The sequence below is a fragment of the Papaver somniferum genome, chromosome 7, assembly GCF_003573695.1.
Source record: "Papaver somniferum cultivar HN1 chromosome 7, ASM357369v1, whole genome shotgun sequence".
Classification (NCBI taxonomy): Eukaryota; Viridiplantae; Streptophyta; class Magnoliopsida; order Ranunculales; family Papaveraceae; genus Papaver; species Papaver somniferum.
The window spans coordinates 241,282,241-241,301,485 of NC_039364.1; the positions used below are offsets into that span (position 1 = coordinate 241,282,241).

The following is a 19,245-nucleotide window of genomic DNA, read 5'->3' on the forward strand; positions in this document are numbered from 1 at the left end:
ATTAGTTAAAACTGCTTTGCACTTCAATCAAACTATACTAAAGAGCTCATAATTAACTTGGTTTCTATGGTTAAAATTATATGGGATTAAAATTATATGGGATTCAATGCCAGGAATTTTAATTTCTTGTGTCTGTCTGGATTTAGCAGTTGGAGCTCACTGGAAATGCCCTTTTAGTATATTTGCTTAGTGCTTCACTAGTTTACCAGAAACACTTGTTCAACAAATCCCTTTTTACTACAAAACTGTTCTTGGATGCTTCATAGGACGAGGACATAACCACCGTGATTGCCGGGGGATAAACAAACCCTTATATCATTATAATTCTATTAATTTCTCTAATGTTTACGGAGCATGTGTAAATGTGTCTGAACATGATTAATTAGCTGTATTTTGACTTTAAACGAACCAATCTTGGTTACTTTTTAGAAACAACATGGAGGAGGAGGATAGGATCAGAAGGTTACCTGAATCCCTAATTCATCACATTCTCTCTTTGCTTCCCACCAAATGTGCTGTTGCAACAACAATTTTGTCTAGAGGATGGAATAATCTCTGGATATCTCTTCCTGTTCTTGATTTTCGCGAATGGAAATCTCCTAATACCCAAGAAACACTATCTTCTACCAATAGCTTCATGGATTTCATGGACAGGGTATTACTTCTTCGTAATATGTCAGATATTAAGAAATTCTGTCTCACTTGTAACGGTAAGTACTTTGATGACCAGCGGATAAAGGCTTGGATTACTACAGTAATTCAGTGTAGAGTTGAAGAGCTCATTGTCAGTAGGGATGCCAAGGGAAGAGTGGATATTATCCCTGTCGACCTTTACACTTGTGAATCACTGACTTTGTTACACATTGATCTTTATGGTTGCAAGCATCTTAATCTTCCTCAATTAATATCTTTTCCAAGACTTAAAATACTCCAGCTATCGGAAATTTCGGTTTTCAGGAAGCCAAATGTTCAACAACTCTTTTCTGGTTGTCCTGTTCTTGAAGAATTGTGTTTAAAATATAGTTTGCTGAATTATTTGAATATCATATCGTCTACACTGAAATCATTAACCTTCGTTAGTTCTTTGAGAATTTGTATGTCGAATGTCAAAATCAAGATTGATGCACCAAATCTGTTGTCCATCACAATCCATGATGGTATACCACAACATTTAGTGGTGGGGAACTTTCCATCACTAGTGGATGCCAGATATACACAGCATGTATGCTGAGCCAAGTGTCCCGTTTGATGTTATTCCAAATTTTGTAAAGAAGCTCTGTGATGTAAAGCACTTGAAGTTATCGGGTAACATCTCTGAGGTATGGTTGCTAACTTCGGAAGTTACCTTTATTGCCTGATTTTTTTTTTCCAGCAAGTTAGCTTAAGTTGTTTCTATGTATCTTGATACTTGATTTACTTTGTATGCTTATTAGAGTCTGGAGCTGGCAGGTGTTCTATCTATAAGTTTTCCTACCTTCATTAATTTGATCACTTTGGAAGTGTCTTTTATCAAGACTCAGCAAGTTAAATCATTATTCAGTTTTCTACGGTTCTCACCAAATTTGGAGTCACTTGTCTTCGGTCGGGTAAGAATACACTAACTTTTTAACATCTTTTTTGTTTGTTTGTTTGTTTTGTCGTGCCGTTAATATGTGACATGTAGATGAAATTTCTTTGATATGTACTATTATGTAGGTTTGTTACGGTGATGAAGTTAATGAGGACGCTTTTACATTGGACGTAGTGCCTCATTGTTTGTTGATGAACCTCAAGTCTATCAAATTTCAATACTTTGAAGGGCAACTGAAGGAGTTGGATTTGGTTCAACTATTTTTGCAGAATGCAAGGGTTCTTCAGACGGTGATTATTGAAATTTCATCAGATCATTTCGTAAGCTCGGATAAGAAGAAACATTCCGCAAAGGATGTAGAAGATTTAAATATGAAGATTATGGAGCAGTTATTGAAGTATAAATGGGCTTCAACAGATTGTGTGATTAAGTTATCAAGCTCACCAGTATAAGTGTATGCGCTACGGTCCATTGTGTGTGAATGTAATCAGGTAGAGAGATTAGGCTTTAAATGGTTTTCAAAGTTATTTCACTGCGGTTTAGTGTGGTCTAACTTGGTTAAATTTTAGATATCTGGATGCTTACTTGCTCATCTGGAATCTGTAGAATGCTTATTTCTCTGTATTCAGCAACTTTTCTCTAGATTTTACCTAATTTTTATGTTCATTCGAAAAATTATGTCAAGACTTTTGTGTGCTGCCATATTAGGCTATCAGTAGAATTTTTTCCCTTTCCTAGCTTACTAGTGCAATGGGAATATATCATTTTGTACTTTAATTAGATCCCAATTTTGGGAGATGTTTTCTTCTGCATCTGCTCTTAGACACTCATTGATCTCCCCAGGGTTCATTTTACAATTGTCATTCATGCATTTGTTTGTCTTTGTTATCCTGAACCTTTATCTGTATCAGTCTTTATAAAATGGAACCCCTATCTTGTTTTCTGTGTTTACAGTCATCTCACAAAGAATGCACATAAATTATCATCCTAGTTTAATTGGGGGCCATAACTTCCGATTGGGAGCCATGGAATTTTGTTTGTCCCCAAAATTTTCAGGGGTGTAAATATCGCAACATGAATATACTATTTTATTCTTCACTAATTGAAAATCAGTTTCACTAATTAACTACCTTAATTAAGGCCCCTAATCTATATACCCTAATTAAATCAAAGAGAAAATCAGTTTCTCTTTTATCTTCATCTTCCTCTCCTCCCTTTCTCTTCTCCACCTCCACCATTAACGACTCCACCTCCACCGAGGAAAATTCTTCGAATCGATTCATCGCGTAATCGTCGATGATAAAACTTTAATCGACGATTAACTTCTTCTACAAATATGGCTAAAACAAAGCAAACCGCTCGCAAAGCACTTCAAATTTCTAACCTTGTAGATACGGTGAATGCAAAGGTGTACGTGCGAAGAGCTCCTGAAGCAAGCAAATCGAAACCCAAAAAGGGAATGGCTCCAATTAGAGGGTACGTGAACTTAAACCCACCTCCTATTCGATGTTTTGGTTGTTTTTTGATTGTGTAATCGAGATTGGTAACTGAAAAATATAAGTTACAGAGTGAGAGTCGTTAGCATCGAAGAAATAATACCCTAACGACTCTTACATTGCATGCTTTTTCTATGAAAAATCGTTAACTTGTTAGTGTAAATATGACGACCCTTGTTCTGCTACTTCGACCATTTGTGCCCTAGAATAGAGTAGTCGTCATATTAGGTTGAAGATGACGACTGTAGTTTGACGACCCCAAATTAGTGCGTAACGACTCTGGGTTGAACTTGAACTGCCTTTTGTTGGAGAAAACGATAGAGTCGTCAGTAGTATATAATCCCTAGACTAGAGTCGTTAGTAATCTATAATCCCTAGAGTCGTCATCTCTTTTAAAGGGTCGGCAGTTACTTGTTTGACGACCCAAGTTTAATCTTTAACGACCCTTTAAAGACCAAAATCATCCTCACTGTCCAATTTTTGCAAAGAGTCGTTACCTTATAAATTACAGTCGTTACTTTGTAATGAAGAGTCGTTAGTTTGTTAGAGCATATCATTGACGACTCTTTAACTGATAGAGATAAAGTTGATGTCTTATAAAAAAAAATTCGTGTTTGGAATGTAGTGACAAGAAAACGAAAGACAAGGTTGAAATCACGATAACTCATCCTTCGAAACCTCCCCGCAACGATAAATACTTACTTTCCGGTCCATTGCGCAGAAGAAGGCCGAGTGAGGTATCATTTTCTATCACCGAACCAAGAGACAAAGGTAATGAGTGGTCTGATTCGTCAGAATCAGACACTCCTGTTGTTTCAGCTAACACTAGTGCTGAAGAAGAAGATGAACAAGAAGAAGAGAAAGTAGAGGAGGAACAAGGTGTAGAACATGAGATACAAGAAGAAGAGATTCAAGAAGAAGAAGAGGAACAAGAAGAAGAGCAAGAAGAGGAGGAAGAGGGTGAAGGTAATGGTAGTGGTGATGATGAGGATGACGGTAATGAGGAGGAACAACATAAAGGTAATAATGGCGGTGATGATAATGATGAGGAGGAGGAAGAGAATGAAGGTAATGATGATGAAAAGGATGAAGGTGGTGATGATCGTAAAACCACTGTTGAGGATGAGGAAGAGAATGCAAAGGCGAAAAAGTCGGTAAAGATGGTTAAGAAGGATGGAACAGATATTGCACCCAGTGCGAGACACGTTCCCGCTACTCATTTGATGTTGCCTCCTCTTCGAGGTGGTAAACTTAGAGGAGAACCTAGAGATGGGGGCAAAGTTCTATTTGGATATCCTGGATCGTGGGCTCATTGCATTAGTGAGACAATCGTAAGAATCCCAAATTTGCTTGCTATTTGATTAGTTGGTGTTAACTTGTTTATGTTTTGTTTTTTAAATACGTGTTTGTTTATGTTTTGTAGGATCATAAGGATGTCGCACGTCTTTTCCGGCACCAATCTTCTTTCAAGAAAATGGAGTTGTGGACGCTAGAAGGTGAATGTGCAAGAGTTAGAGATTTGGTTTTTCATAGTACTTTGACGACCCTAATTGTATTTACCACTTCAACACACAGAGTCGTTAATATCCTCAAATAGAGATCTAGGTGGAGGATGGTTGTGACGACCTTCCGGAATACTATACATCCACCATAGTAGAGTTTCTGGATGCCTTTTGAAAACAATCCTGAAGGGGCATTTTATCTTCTTCGACGAAGTTTTGTAGACCCTCGTCGTCTTCTTCACATACTTGTAGTTCTTTCCTTTGTGACTTTCTTCCTTATCCCCCGCTCTCTCGCATACCATCTCCATTTGCTTACAATCAACGTGTTTGCTTTGAACAATTATGCACATATTCTCTTTTGCCTTGGAAATAATCCATTCCTTGACCTCAGCCTTTGTTTTCCACGTCTACATTAAACAAATAACACGTTCATTATAAAACACTAATTAAACAATTTTCGTATGGATATACATTGACTCAAACAATAAAAAACGTACCAAATCGGTCATATATGCTTGGGAGGTATCCGAGCCGACAGTGTCGAGGGGTTCAGGTTGAGAGCTCACCCGTACAACCAACTACAAAAAAAGAACAACAAAATCAGTATAGGGTCGTCACTATGTAAGATGTTAATATGACGACCCAGACAGTCGTCAGCATAATTTACAGCTGAACGACTCTTTAAGTCGTCACCAAGATTTTCTGGAGACCAACGACCCTTTTCTCGATGTATGACGACTCTTTTTTATAAAGTGACGACTCTACATTGATAGATATAACCAACTCTGCCCAGTTTTCACCTTGAATCGTCACCTTGTATACATATAAAATAGCGACTCTACGGGTCGTTCTCTGGTACATATGAAGAGTCGTTTGGTTTTAATCTTTACGGATTAACGATTCATGTTAGTGGTTGCATTTATTTTTGAATTTAACTCAACCAAATGTGGTTGAGGCAGTTTGGTCGCTCCATTATATATATAGAGGCCCATATCTCACCTATTCCATATCAAAACCCTAATTATCAACCTCCTCTTCTCCTTCTCATTTAATTACCATTTAAGAGCAAAAAAAAGAGAAACATCATGACTCCATTCACTAATGAAGAGAATTGTGCCATTACAAGAGCTTGGAAAACAGTCACTAACCACTTTGAAAGTCTAGACAAAGACATTGATAAAACATTGGATGCTTGGTGGAACCGCGTATTCATCGTTTTTGTGGCGTTGGACGGAAATTGCAACTCAAGGTATTTGAAACAAGTCAAGGAACGCTTCCAGAAGATACAATTCGAGTGTGATGTTTTGAAAAGAGAACTTAAGGCTGTTAGGGAAGCCTTTCCGGATATGCTGAGTGTTGTAAGAGTAAGTATTTGAACAAGAGGTAAAACTTATAAAAAGCTTTGATCGATACTAACTAAGTATATTTGCATTTTCAGTTGGGGAAGGCGTATCGCTATTATGAGGAGCCTCGTGGGGAAAGGTTTGAGCTCCACGATTGCTACTTTATCTTGGAAGGCACTAGATATAACTACGCATATATGATTAAGTGTATAAGTGCACCTTTATTATCTATTGTATTTAATTTCCTTTAATGCAACGCTATGCGAGATGTATGCCTTTTATGATTCAATGAAATTATTCTATGAAATCAAAAATTATGAGAATCTATTGCAAGGGTCGTTATTTTATATAACTAATCAAACTAACGACTCTAGAAGAAATTAGTAATTGATAGCTAGGATCGTCATTTCATATGACTACATGTATGACGACCCTAAGTGTTACTTTTTACAGAGAGTTTTGGTTTTAGAGTCGTCAATGTGTAAACAAAACAACAAAACGACTCTAAGTGACCTAGTTAAAAAGGGTCGTCAATGTTTAGCACACTATCCTAACGATTTTTCATAACCTGGAAAAGTTGCAGGTTTGAGTCGTTATTGGTAGTGTCAATATACTGACGACCTCAGAGAGTCGTTTGGGTATACACCCCCCGACTATGACGACCCTTTCTCTGAGTTGTTCCATAGTGTGGATGATTCGACCACTTGGAGCACCATTCCGACAATTTGAAGAGTATAGGAAGTTTACCTGATTGTTTTGGCCTTGGGGTTCCTCATTTTGAGTGTTGGTTCCTTCATCTTGAGCAATGGGATCTTCATTCCAGCCATTGTTCATGCCTTCCTCTATCAACATCTCCTCATCAAACATCCAACCCATATCATTAGTTGAGACAATCTTACCATCAACACAATCATTGTTGTTATTTGAAGCTTCACCAATCTCATTCCCTCCACTTGAATCACCCATTTGTAAAAACCCTAGGTTTTCCTCTCAAAACTCCTCCTCTTCTTCTCAACACATAAAACACGTTTTCCATAATTTTTTTCCTAAAATCAGATTTTAATCTAAATACACTTACCACACTAATCAAACTAATTAATTCCTAATACTAGTCATATAAGGGCAATTTTGCCATTTAGAAAATATTTTTTAAGGGGTGACCCAAATTAGGATTGGGTGACCTTTCTTGTCCCGTAGTGCATGGCCCCCAATTGGAACTTATGGCCCCCAATTAAACTAGGATTATCATTTGTCCATTGTGTGAATGTGATTCTCAGAGTTATTACTCTGCGGATTAGTAATCTGGATGCTTGTATGAAATCTGTAGAATGCATATTTCTCTTTACGATTTTCCCTATTTCCTACCCATTTCTCCTATTTCCTATCCACATAAAATCCTATCCCCAATAATCCTATGTACCACCCACAAAGATTTTCATATATCCTAACTCCCATCTCTTTGACTTTTTATATACACCCACCGCTAAAATCAACCAACGACTAAAAAACAAATCCAACTTGCAAATAACTTCTCTGTCTCCACCACCAACCACTACGTCTTCTTCTCCACGTCCACAGTCCATCACCACCTTCAGTCACATTTTCTTTTATTTTTGCAGGTTCTGTATCAACAAATTAATGCCTCCGCGATCGACCAAACAAAGTAAGGAATGTTATAGCAAAATCAAAACCCAAAAGAGGTAAAAACTAAACCTAATCGTAATGTTTTGTATTGTATGTACAAATTCATGGAATTACAAATCGATTTTGTTGATACCATTGTAATCACATCCCTCTCTAGAGTATATAACAAGAGATATCTTGGGTTTGGTAAAAGTTGTTGTTTTCAGTTTGCTTATTAGGTTCTGGTCAATTACTAGGGTTCTCTATACTGTATATTAACATTATCATCATATGTTAGTATGTTTAGCCTATACATACATAAATGCATCACCATCTTGAGACCTGAGTTCAAGTCCCACATTCGTCCAAGATATCAACATGGTCAGATGGTCCAAATTAAACTGACTGGTGACATCAACCCTCATCTGATAGTGGTAGTTAGGTGTTAAGAGTTAAATCAAAATTAAAAAGCGTGTACATGCCATGTTATATGGATACAGTATGTACATTTATTGAAAATCATGTTATGCATGCATCTTAAAAATCCTGGCTACGCCACACCATGCACACACAGTAATACTGCACGACACACTATCGTTCACTTTGGATCAACTTGCTTTTCGACGAATTTTTTTTAAAGAAAGATTCAGATAACTAGTCGTTCATATTTGAGAAATTTATAAGTGTCTATCATAGTTTGCAAAGGAGTGGCGAACAATGATCGTGTTAGAGGTATGACTGATGGTGTATCTTGGCGGCTTACTCTTTATCTGCTTAGTATTATGGAAGCAATAATGAAACTTGAGTAGCACTTTGTTTTTGATTTTTTCTTGTCTGTGCATCCATAACCATACTCTAAAGAAAATTTTTCTGTTTCTTTCAGTCTTTCTAGTATATATAATACTTGAAAGTATTTGATGACATTTTACATTGCTGACTTCTGGATTTCGCTATCGAGATTGCAAAAAAATTTGAGGCCATGGATTTTCTGTGAGATTATGGACTTTGAAAGGCCGGAAGAAGCAGATACTTATGTTCTTGACTCTGTTGTGTCGGGAACCAAAGATCATGCTAATGCAAAAGATATTTTGGAGCTGGTCATGCCTAGAATATTACAGAACTTTGTGCTAGGCTTGTGGATAAAATTTATGTCTGCGATCCGGTTAGCAGGGACAATAGATGTTTCTTATAACCTCGTTTACGGATGAAATCTCTAAAATTGTCTGCTCGTGTTCTTGTTTTATAAGTGCAAATGTGCAATTCAATGTACCTGTCACCGAAATGTGTAACAAAAACGAGTTCTTGTAACAAAAGTGCAGACATTCAATAAAAAGCATTTGTTCTTCAATAAACGAGTTCTTACACCAAACCTAAAATGTTTCCAGGAGAATCAAAACAAAACCTAAAATGCAAGGAAAACTACACCAAAATTTAGTGAATGATTACTGGTTTTTCAGGTTGTGTATCTCTAAAGTTCATCCTTTTTTTGAATGTCTTCATCTTTTCCTCATATTTTTTTGGCCAGACCTTGGCATCTTCGTACGCGTTCTGAATCCACATGTTGCAGGGAGGTGGTATAGGAGCCCCTGACTTTAACTTCATTGGGACAAAATGGTTCCCTCCCACAAAAGCCATCACTATAACTCTATGTTTCTTACCTTTGATTGGCCCATGCCTCGAAGGGAAGAAGGTTGCACACATTTCTTTTGAAAGTCAAACAAGAACAGCACGGAATGTTTGAGCCGCTACAAGACCATCTTCCGGCATTTTAAACCATTTACTGACATCCATTTCATCTCCATCTTCAAACCTTAATCTTTTGAGCATGTTGTTCAACCTTTCCTCAGAGTACAAGACTTTCTCATAAAACGTCTTGTGATTAAAAACTTCCGTATGCATATTGTTACAAATATGTCGGAAATCATCTTTACAGGCAAGGCCTAGTTGGAAAGCAATGCTATGGAAGCCACAATGACCATCTGAAATCACATAATGAGTTCCTTCTATGTAAAATTGCATAGCTTTTGGCAGTTGTGATACATAACTTGGATTTGGTAAATTCCACTCTTCTGGTCGAGGTTCACCCCACCTCTGTAGTTGCCACGCATCTTTATCATCCACAAGTTTGTCTTCAGCAAAAAAGTCTTCTTCTTCTTCTTCTTCTGGGTTGTTCATTATTGATTCAACATCGTAAATAGGCACATCATGGTCTGTTTCCTCATCCAAACACTCCAACGTAAAATCTATAATTTTTCTCTCCACATCTAGTTTTTCAGTACTGCTTGTAACTTCCTCTTCAGTCACAACCACAAGGTCGTTCACCCTATCTTCCACTACGTTATCGGCATCATCAAGTTTTTCAATTCTGACCATACCTTCCTGGATTACCATTTCCATTTCGTCATTTTTAGTCTCAAACGTAACCTCTGAAGTTTCTGTTCTTGTCTTCTTTTTCCCCCAATATTCAGTATTTTTTTTTGTATATTTTCTTTTTTGTTTGGAACCGTGGGTTTCTTCAGTCTTTCCTGGTTGTTCTTGAGTTTTGGTGCTCTCATGTAATACTGGAGGTACCTTATGAATGCCCAACAAATGCAAACAAAAACTAGGATTTAGTTAACTAAGAAAAAAATAAAAGAATGTATGTAAGCAAAATATTATAAACATAAAATACAGTTAAGACGATACCTTTTTTTGTGAATCAGCAGGTTCATGCCTAGAGAGATCTCGATTACAAGAATTTTCTTCGATTTCTTTTTTCTTTTCGGCTATTGTTTTCCTTCCTTTGGTTCGAACAGGAGCTGGTGGTTCTTGAAAATTATTCTTATCGGGTTGAACAATTTTGGTTACAAAAACTGTCACCAATTCATTAATGCGACTCTTCTCTGGGTCAGTAGAATTTTCCCACTTTCTTCTTAAAATCTCTAACTGTGGCACATAATCATACACCACATTTGAACGAGAAACATGTGGAACTAAATTAATCTGCCTCCATTGCGAATCGATAGAAGAAAGTGGGATGGGTTTACCGTGATTCCGATATTCAGATATCATGTGGGCACAAGGTAGGCCATGCGTCTTGTGTAGAATGCATCCACACAAGTTTTCGGCAATACTTCTCGACTTTTCCAATCTTTTTATTTCAGAGATGATGAAATCTAAGGCGTACTGCGAAGGAAAACATTGAGCACATAATGTTGACTCTGGATGTTCCCAGAAGATATCAGTCACCTCACATGTATCAGAATTTTGCCTATTCCATGTTACATAATGGGAATCATCCAGGTACTTATGAATCAGTTGCATTCTTGTTCTACCCGCTCTTTCGGATACCCTATGTTTTTGTATGCAGTTGTCAATGGTCTTCAAAGTTGAAGCGTTCTTTTTAAAATTTTCCCTTAAAGCAATGAGAATCTGTCTTGGTGGCATACCGTGTTCGTGGAATTTTATAACAAATTGTTTTTCTTCGTCTGAGAGTCTACCGGCGAACGAATGCCCCAAAAGTGTATCTGCTGGAGCATGGTTATGGTGTCCATCTTTGACAATCAAATTCCATTTCGAAGCATCTACACAAGTCGACCGCAACTTAAAAGGACATCCACATTTTTTTGTTGCAGTTCCTTTCCTACATTTAGAAGGACTCATTGTACAGTTACGTTTTCTGTATTTGTCACCTCTCTCGCATCCAAGTACAATGGCGGAACCCTTTCCACCATGATTCTCATTCTTATTCACCCCTTTTTTAATCACAACAACTATGTTGTATTGACTACCAATCTCGCGACACCACTCTGTAACATTTTCTTTTGAACTAAATGTCTACACAACAAACGAAACATATATCAATATCGATACCAATACCAATACAAAATGATTCTTTTTGACGTATCACTCTGAAGAGTGAAGAAATAACATACAGTACCTTATTTGTGGTGAAGTACTCAGTGGAGTCAAAACCAACAACATTAATTGGTTCCTCGGAACTACATTGGACGACATCTAAAACGACTTCATCCTCTTTCTCTTCAACACCAATAGTTTCTTTGGTCGATTCTAGATGATCGGAGAATAAATGTACAAGAAAAATAAAAATGACCCACCAGTTCATAAGAAATTTAAAAAAAAAATACTGAAAAAGATAAAATAAAAAATTACTGATTGAACAATGCTTACCGATCATGTAACTAATTAACTAACCTCTTCTTCACCTAACGGGTTTTCAACATAACTAGCATAATCTTTTTGTATGTTTGATTCATCTAGGGTTTGGATTTTTTCCCCTAGATTTTCATTAATGGAATCTTCCATGATCTTGATTTACCTATTAATCAAGGACTAGTTCGCATAGTCTTGAGGAATTAAATAACAACAGAGTAGATATTGATGTATTATAATAATTGAATAGAAATCTGACCAAAGGTTTCTAACTGATGGATTTTAATGGTTTTATTTAATAAAAATGGGAGACTAGCGGAGAAGAAGGATAAATAAAAATGGTAATAGTAAAGGTCATACTTAATTTGACTTTTTAGGTGGTACACAAGAAAAAACAGAATTGAAAAGTAAATTAGTTTTAGAAATTGTGAATGAGATCGGAAATAGGAAAAGTAGGGGTAGGAAATAGGGAAACCCCTCTTTATTAAGCAACTTTTCTCCGGATTTTACCAGATTTGAAATCTGGCTGCATTAGCAGAAATTTTCTCTTTCCCAACGTTTTAGGAGAATGGCCATGTATGATGCAAATATACTTATAAAACGTAAATATATCATTTTGCTTTCTAATTGACTAGCATCCCTTGAAACAACTCCAGCTACAGACATTTATTACAACAATTTTACCATGTTGCTCATTAAAGGACTTGAATGCAAGTTTCTCTCATACCAAAGGGAATAGCTTTTCCTGTATAGGAATGAGTATTGGTTGCCAGCACTATACCTTAATTGGGTCCCAATATGGAGAGATATGTGATCTTACGACTGCAACTCTTTCAATACCTGTATTTCCATCCTTTACCTTGGCATCCGGCATGCTCTTGACTAGAATTTCATTGTTGGTATCATCATTGTCTTCGGGATGGACAGGAACAAGTAGTGCTATAGGTCAACGATCTGCATTCACGATCTCTAAGTGGAGCTGTCTTAACAAATGTATGAGTCTTAAACCATCCGTTATCATGCAACCTGTAGGTCTCGTTGGGGAAACAACTCTAGCAGACTAGCACCATGTTCCCATAACTGTAGACGTCAACATAAGTCAGACCTCGCAACCCATTCCATGCTCTTCGTATCAGTAAGAATTTACGAAGTGAACACTTCAATCTACGAAATTAAATACTAAAGTGAGAAAATTGTCTACCTGGAGCAGCATAACCAATTGAGCCAAAACTTCTACCTGGAGTAGCATAACCAATCGAGCCCCTTTATCCCAACCAAAGTACTGTTTGTATCGGGTTCAGATTCAATACTGATGATGACCCCACCAAGAAACTTTCCTGATCCGAAATCACAAACATGACCCTTCATGTCATCGTCAAGTAAAGTAGTATCTGGCTTTAGATCACAATGAGCAATTGGAGTCTGACAATCTTGATGAAGATAATCTAGTGCAGAAGCAACATCAATGGATACATTTAGTAGCTCCATAAAACCCAGTGATCTCCTCACTGACCCTTGAAGTTGCTCTTCATTAGCTGTTTGGATAAAGTAGTCAATGGATACATTTAGTGCAACCAATTCTCAATATTTCCATTTGGCATGAACTCGGAGACTAGAGCTTTAAATTCATTTCCTTTAAAATCAATACTAGAGCAACAAGTCGGCATCTTCACTAGATTTCGATGCTGAATGCATCTCATTGCTCCACATTCAGCCATGAAACTTTTTGAAGCTCCTCGTCTTTGAAGGTCTAGTACTTTCACGCAACACCTGACGGTGCTACTTGCAACCTGCGGTGGAATTTTTCTTTCCTGGTCAGTGGATGGTTTTACTTTTACCCAACCCGTCAGCCTCAATCTGCTGTTGTCGCAATTAGATTCAGCTGGTAACAGATTATCATCCACCCAAGATGGTAATTTCTGGAAGGCCATCATACATGGATCTACAGCTCCTTTTAAACTTCCTAGAACTTTGAACATCAATTACTATCTGCAGGAGTCAAATGGCAGCAAATTTGAGTTAACATACAGGTTTCTTAGGGAAAATGCTCAATAAATGAATTACATGACTAGATATAAAACAATCACTCACAGTTACTGGGTCACTAATCAATTCATTCGATTCCTATGGGTCCAAGTGCTTTCCAACTCGTTCATTGGGTGACACTGATGGCATTCCAAGAGAGATTATCTGGCCAAACAGATACGCCAGATAATAAGATGTCAACCAAATATTGAAAAGAAAGAAGGGGTAAATGGCTTATAATGTTATATGCTACCTCTTTCTTCACCTTGACTCACACCTAATCCTGCTGGAAAGATGCATCTTCCCCTGCTCTAAGAGGGAAACTGCTAGTGTGCCCAGGATGGACGGCCTCTTCCCCGGGAGTCGCTGGAGATTTGATCTGTCTAAGACCTTTCAACCAGTCATCAGCTTGTGAAACCAAGAACTGTATCCACCGATTCTCATATCTCACAAGTACTACAATGATTCCCCTTGATTAATTCGGGTGCAAGAACATTACCACCTGAAACACGCTGAAGACGCTGAAGACAAGGTATAAGCACACACAAACTGTTACATAGATGAACTCATACAAAATCTTTAAACATGCCTTAAATTAACAGCAGATTATACACACTAAACGCTACAGCAATGTATACAAAATATTTCACATGATTCTTTCTTTTACACTTGTTCATTTTGCGTTATTGAGTCAGATTTAACCGTACACATGAATTTATAACACTTCAGTCTTCTCTATTTCAACACCCAAGTTTCTAATCAAGTCATTCAATGCAGGATTTCTATGATTACCCATTTGATTAGGAACGGTTCCAGTGAGAGAATTACAGCTTAAACCAAGAGGCGATAGAGACTCTAAGCTAAGAATAACTGGATGAATTAGGGACGGTCCATTTGATTACCAGCCCTATTTCATCTTGACAGTTTAAAACTATCTTCGATGAACCCTAAAATGTCAATAATACACAAACAAAACCCACTGATTTAAGTAAAGCTGAAGATGCAGAACAATAACAAGAAATCTAATTAGGTCATAAATGAATGGAGCCGAAAACAGATAAGAGGATTACCCATTTGAGATCCAGAGGAGTCTCAAAAGAAAACTGGAGTTGAGACTGGGCTCCAAACATACACTGTCTCTTCAACCAAAAATACTTGTGGTAATACTTCTTGTATAACCTGAACTTGACTCTTGATTCTCATTTCAAAATGTTCTATTAATTTTTTATTTGGTCAAGAGTAGGAGGAGATATGGCAGTTTCCGAGGCAGCACTCTGAGTAGCATAGGTACCCCCAGCAAGAATTCTGGGTATCCTAGTAGCATAGTATCCTTGAAGTATCTGTGCCATCTTCTTACTGTGAAAAAAGGCAGGTCCCTAAGACATTGCTTAATGGTAGCAAGCCCACACTCAACTTCAGTGAGTAAGAGACAGTACTCTCCAGTGATCCAGTGAGCACAAGAACAAAAACATGCAGCACATATCTCGTAAATGTGCCCAAGAACCTAGTTATAACTGAAAGCCACATCAATAATCTAGCATACGCGAACAACCACATCAATAGTTGAGGCCACATTGCTATTACCCAAGAAATCCACCAACAAATGAACCACAGTGCTGCCACTTCAGGAATTTTATTGCACAAGAATGTATAGCTTGAACAAGCATTTGATGGTATTCCCCATTCTTCTCAAGCTCGGTGCTCTGAGTCTTTACAACTTCCTTCTTCAGTGCTAGAACCACTTCATCAATGTTAGATGGAGTTATCAGCTCAAGAGCAATGTCAATTGTCTTCCTTCGAATATCAAAAATTGGGCTTGCAAGTGAGCAAGAGACAGTACTCTCCAATGATCCAGTGAGCACAAGAACATAAACATGCAGCACATATCTGGTAAATGTGCCCAAGAACCTAGATGTAATTTGAAAACCACATCAATAATATCGCGTACGCGAAAAACCACATCAATAGCTGAGGCCAGATTGCTATTACCCAAGAAATCCGTCAACAAATGAAACATAGTGCTGCCACTTCAGGAGTTTTATTGCACAACAATGCATAGCTTGAACAAGCATTAGACAGTATTCCCCATTCTTCTCAAGCTCAGTGCTCTGAGTCTTCGCAACTTCCTTTTTCAGTGCTTGAAAAACATCATCAATGTTACATGGAGTTATCAGCTCAAGAGCAATGTCAACTGCCTTCTTTTGAATATCAAAATTTGGGCTTGCAAGTACCCTACACACATCCATGATCATATCAACCATAATCTCTCTGTGAGAAGTTTTGAGCTCATTCAGTCGATCAAGCACAATAAGCTAGACACTGTTATCAGTCTGAGGTTTCGGTGTTGGCAGCATCCCTAATAGCCAATGGTGCAGATGGAAGTGAAACAAGGGTTCAGGCACACTCATATTACTGCTTTTTTCGTTGCTTCAACCTTTGCAACAACATCACTTCCTTCAAAGGCTTCTTTGATTACATTAGCTAGTGGCGGTGTTCCCTTGTCGAAATGAATCAACAAACTACAAGATCTCTCCTCTACAAAAAATAAAATTTCTCTGATCAGATCTCAATCATAGTAACCCCAAATTTTACAAAATCTTTCTTCATACCTAACAAAAACGACTCCACTTACAACAAAAAATATCCATTTCTTTTCTACAAATTAAACATTTAGATCTGAATCATCTGATAAAACTAACACTAAATTCACTAACACTTCTCAAAAAGCTGCGGAAATGTCAGTATCAGCATTCAAAACCTAAGAAAATTTAATCAAATAGAAATCAAAAGATACCTTGTAATTCAATTATAAGCAAACATTCATGGGTTGATGGCATTCCAAGAGAGACTATCTGGCCAAAGCGATATACCAGATGATAAGATGTCAACCAAATAAAACTATTATGAAAAGCAAGAAGGGGTACATGGGTTGTATGTCAGTACCTCTTTCTCCACATTGACCCGCACAGGGGAACTGCTATAGTTTGTCCATGATGGATGTCTTCTTCCTCAGGACTCGCTGGAGATTCGATCTGTCTTAGACCTTTTAACCGCTCATCAGCTTGTATGTATCTGAAACAAAGAACTGCTTCCACTAATTCCCTTATCCCATATATACTCCCATTGATTCCTTGAGGTGCAAGAACAATACCAACTGAAACATGCTGAACAAGATCAGCTTGGTGAGGTGACAACGTATAAGCACATACAAAATGTTACATAGATGAAGTCATATAAAACATTATAACAAACCTAATACGTAACAGCAGATTATACACACTATATGAAATATTTCACACGATTCTTTTTTTTTACACTAGTTCACTCTAGCGTCTATTATATCTTTGGTACCCTGGATCTAAGTCATAAATTAATCTATAAAAAGCCTTTTCTCTCTAAACAACTTTGATTAGGCTTGTGATTTCATCTTGACTGATTAAAACAATCTTAGTTGAACCCTAAATGTCAACAATACACAAACAAAACCACTGGTTTCTGCTGAAGAATGCAGGATATTATCAAGAAATCAAAGTAGGTCATAAATGAATTAGCATACCCTGCACTGCATAAACCACATTTCCAATTATCTAAAGCAGCAACACTTCCTGAAGGAGGAAATCTTTTATTTTGTCCTTTAATTTCAAAAAGTGTACGGTGAACACTTAGTCTGACATTTTATTGTGTCCCAGTAGTTGGACAAAGACTTTTCTATGTGATTTGATGTGAATGAGAAGTGATTTTTTTTTCTTTCCAAATAACAGATTAATTACATTTGATCACTTCCTTGCATTAAAAGGTCAATTTGGTCAACTTAAGCTTTTACTAACCTGTTTTGCCTTGTGCAGTGCGTTCAACTTAAGCTTTTACTAGCTTCATTATTGGTTCTTCTACTTCATTACCCAACCACCACCCCATCAGTTTGAAGCTTGGTATGCTCAAGCACTTAAAGGCCCCATTAGGTAGCTCTAGTGGCTGACAGAGGAGAATTGGTGTAGTGTTCTTTAATATTTAAAAGTACCTGCACGCTGCACCAGAGAGAAAGACATTTTCGTACATATTAGCAAAGAAAAAATGTACCACTAATAACCAAGAATCCAGAACGATCCCAGTTCTAGCTTCAATAGAGATTTTGAACTGTAAAAGCCTACTTTGGTTTACACAAAGATTACCAGTTCAAGCCATCTAATGGGACATAGAGAGATTAGAGAAGAATAAAGTGGTTTTTTGCACAACATATGTCCTAATTCATTTACAAATGGAATAAAAGTTACACAGTATTCATAGAAAGGCTTGAGTTACACGGTGCATTTTCCATTATAAATTGCTTACAAATCAAACAACATATATCTATGAATATTACGACTTAACTCCATTTGAAAAGGGCTACTCTAGTCTTTGTCTATTTCAAAACCCAAGTTTCAAATCAAGTCCTTGAATTCAAGATTTCTACTACTACCCATTTGATTAGGATACAGCTTAAATCAAAGACGCAAAAGAGAGACTATTAAGCTAATAACAATTGGGCAAATTAGCCCCTATAAAAATCCCGTTGTCTCTATACAAGTTTGATTAGGCTTGTCTATTTCATCTTGAATGATTAAAACACTAAGTTAGTCTAAAATGTGAATAATACACAAACAAAACCACTGATTTTAAGTAATGCTGAAGAATGCAATACCAGGATCATCAAATTAGGTCAACAATGAAAGGAGCTGAAAAGAGATGAGGAGGTGGTTACCCGTTTGTGATCGAAACGAGTCATCGAAACGTAGAAAACTCAAGTTGGAACTGGGCACCGCATATGAGCTGTTTCTTAGATTCTCATGTCAATTTGTTCTTTTGACTTTTATTAATCAGACAAAAAGAAGAACCTTGAAATGATGATTAGAATGCCTGAGTTCTTACGATTAGCTGAGTCAGAGATTCATTATAGTTTTTTCAGGATACACTGCTGTCCTGATTTCTCTCTCTACGGAAATGATACAAACAAGGTCTTTCTTTTTGCCTCGAACAAGGTCAGAGAGGGTGCCTGTCTGCAGTAACATAATACCGTAGGAGAAAATTAATCGCACTCGAGGGTTAAATATGTCCATCGTCGGTCAGACTTAAGGGTCCGTTTGGCACGGTGTAGTTGGAGGATGGAGTGCAGTCAAATGGCGTATTAGGGGGGCATGTTAGCAAGTTCATTGTTTGGCATGACATAAACACACGACATAGGAACTACCCCAGAAGTCGAATTACCTCTAATCGGCTGCATTCAGTGCAGACCTATATACATGGGTATTCAAAGACTAATTTTGACCATCTTTCTCATCGTTGTTTTCCATTATCTCCGATTTCCTTTTTCACCTTTGAAGATAAACAAAAATTCTACCCAAATTCTATCGATGTGTATAAGTATTATTTTGAAAGAAATAAATAGTATAATAATAATAATAATAGTTAGTCGTTGGAGCTTAGCTTGTTAGGCTTTCAACTAGTTTCATGTAACAATCGTTAACCAATAACATAATAATAATAATAATAATAATAAA

The 19,245-nt window shown here is 37.2% G+C and overlaps 1 protein-coding gene and 1 long non-coding RNA gene across 6 annotated transcripts; one reads left to right on the forward strand and one right to left on the reverse strand.

The window, feature by feature from the left end:
* Positions 1-1,220: 1,220 nt before the first annotated feature.
* LOC113296262 (F-box/LRR-repeat protein At4g14096-like) lies at positions 1,221-2,265 on the forward strand. Its single transcript, XM_026544575.1, has 3 exons — positions 1,221-1,319; positions 1,434-1,586; positions 1,696-2,265. Exons 1-3 carry the CDS (start codon positions 1,221-1,223, stop codon positions 2,020-2,022), a joined length of 579 nt encoding a protein of 192 aa, XP_026400360.1. The 3' UTR covers positions 2,023-2,265.
* A 10,014-nt stretch (positions 2,266-12,279) lies between these two features.
* On the reverse strand, positions 12,280-18,702 carry LOC113299991. Of its 5 annotated transcripts, none has more exons than XR_003335349.1 (9): positions 18,450-18,702; positions 17,539-17,736; positions 16,655-16,865; positions 16,506-16,563; positions 14,782-16,246; positions 13,965-14,213; positions 13,778-13,876; positions 12,888-13,675; positions 12,280-12,766 (listed from the first exon to the last, which is right to left on the reverse strand). It is a non-coding gene; the product is annotated as an uncharacterized LOC113299991 (long non-coding RNA). The 5 variants fall into 5 exon arrangements; XR_003335351.1 differs by having other exon boundaries at positions 13,965-14,223; XR_003335346.1 differs by having other exon boundaries at positions 13,965-14,232.
* Positions 18,703-19,245: the final 543 nt, after the last annotated feature.

Bases quoted from the DNA above. Each gene is read 5' to 3' on its own strand.
- LOC113296262 (XM_026544575.1), top strand. From the start codon at position 1,221: ATGTATGCTGAGCCAAGTGTCCCGTTTGATGTTATTCCAAATTTTGTA. The intron at 1,320-1,433 runs GTATGGTTGCTA...TATGCTTATTAG, and splicing joins TATCGGGTAACATCTCTGAG to AGTCTGGAGCTGGCAGGTGT. The intron at 1,587-1,695 runs GTAAGAATACAC...ACTATTATGTAG, and splicing joins AGTCACTTGTCTTCGGTCGG to GTTTGTTACGGTGATGAAGT.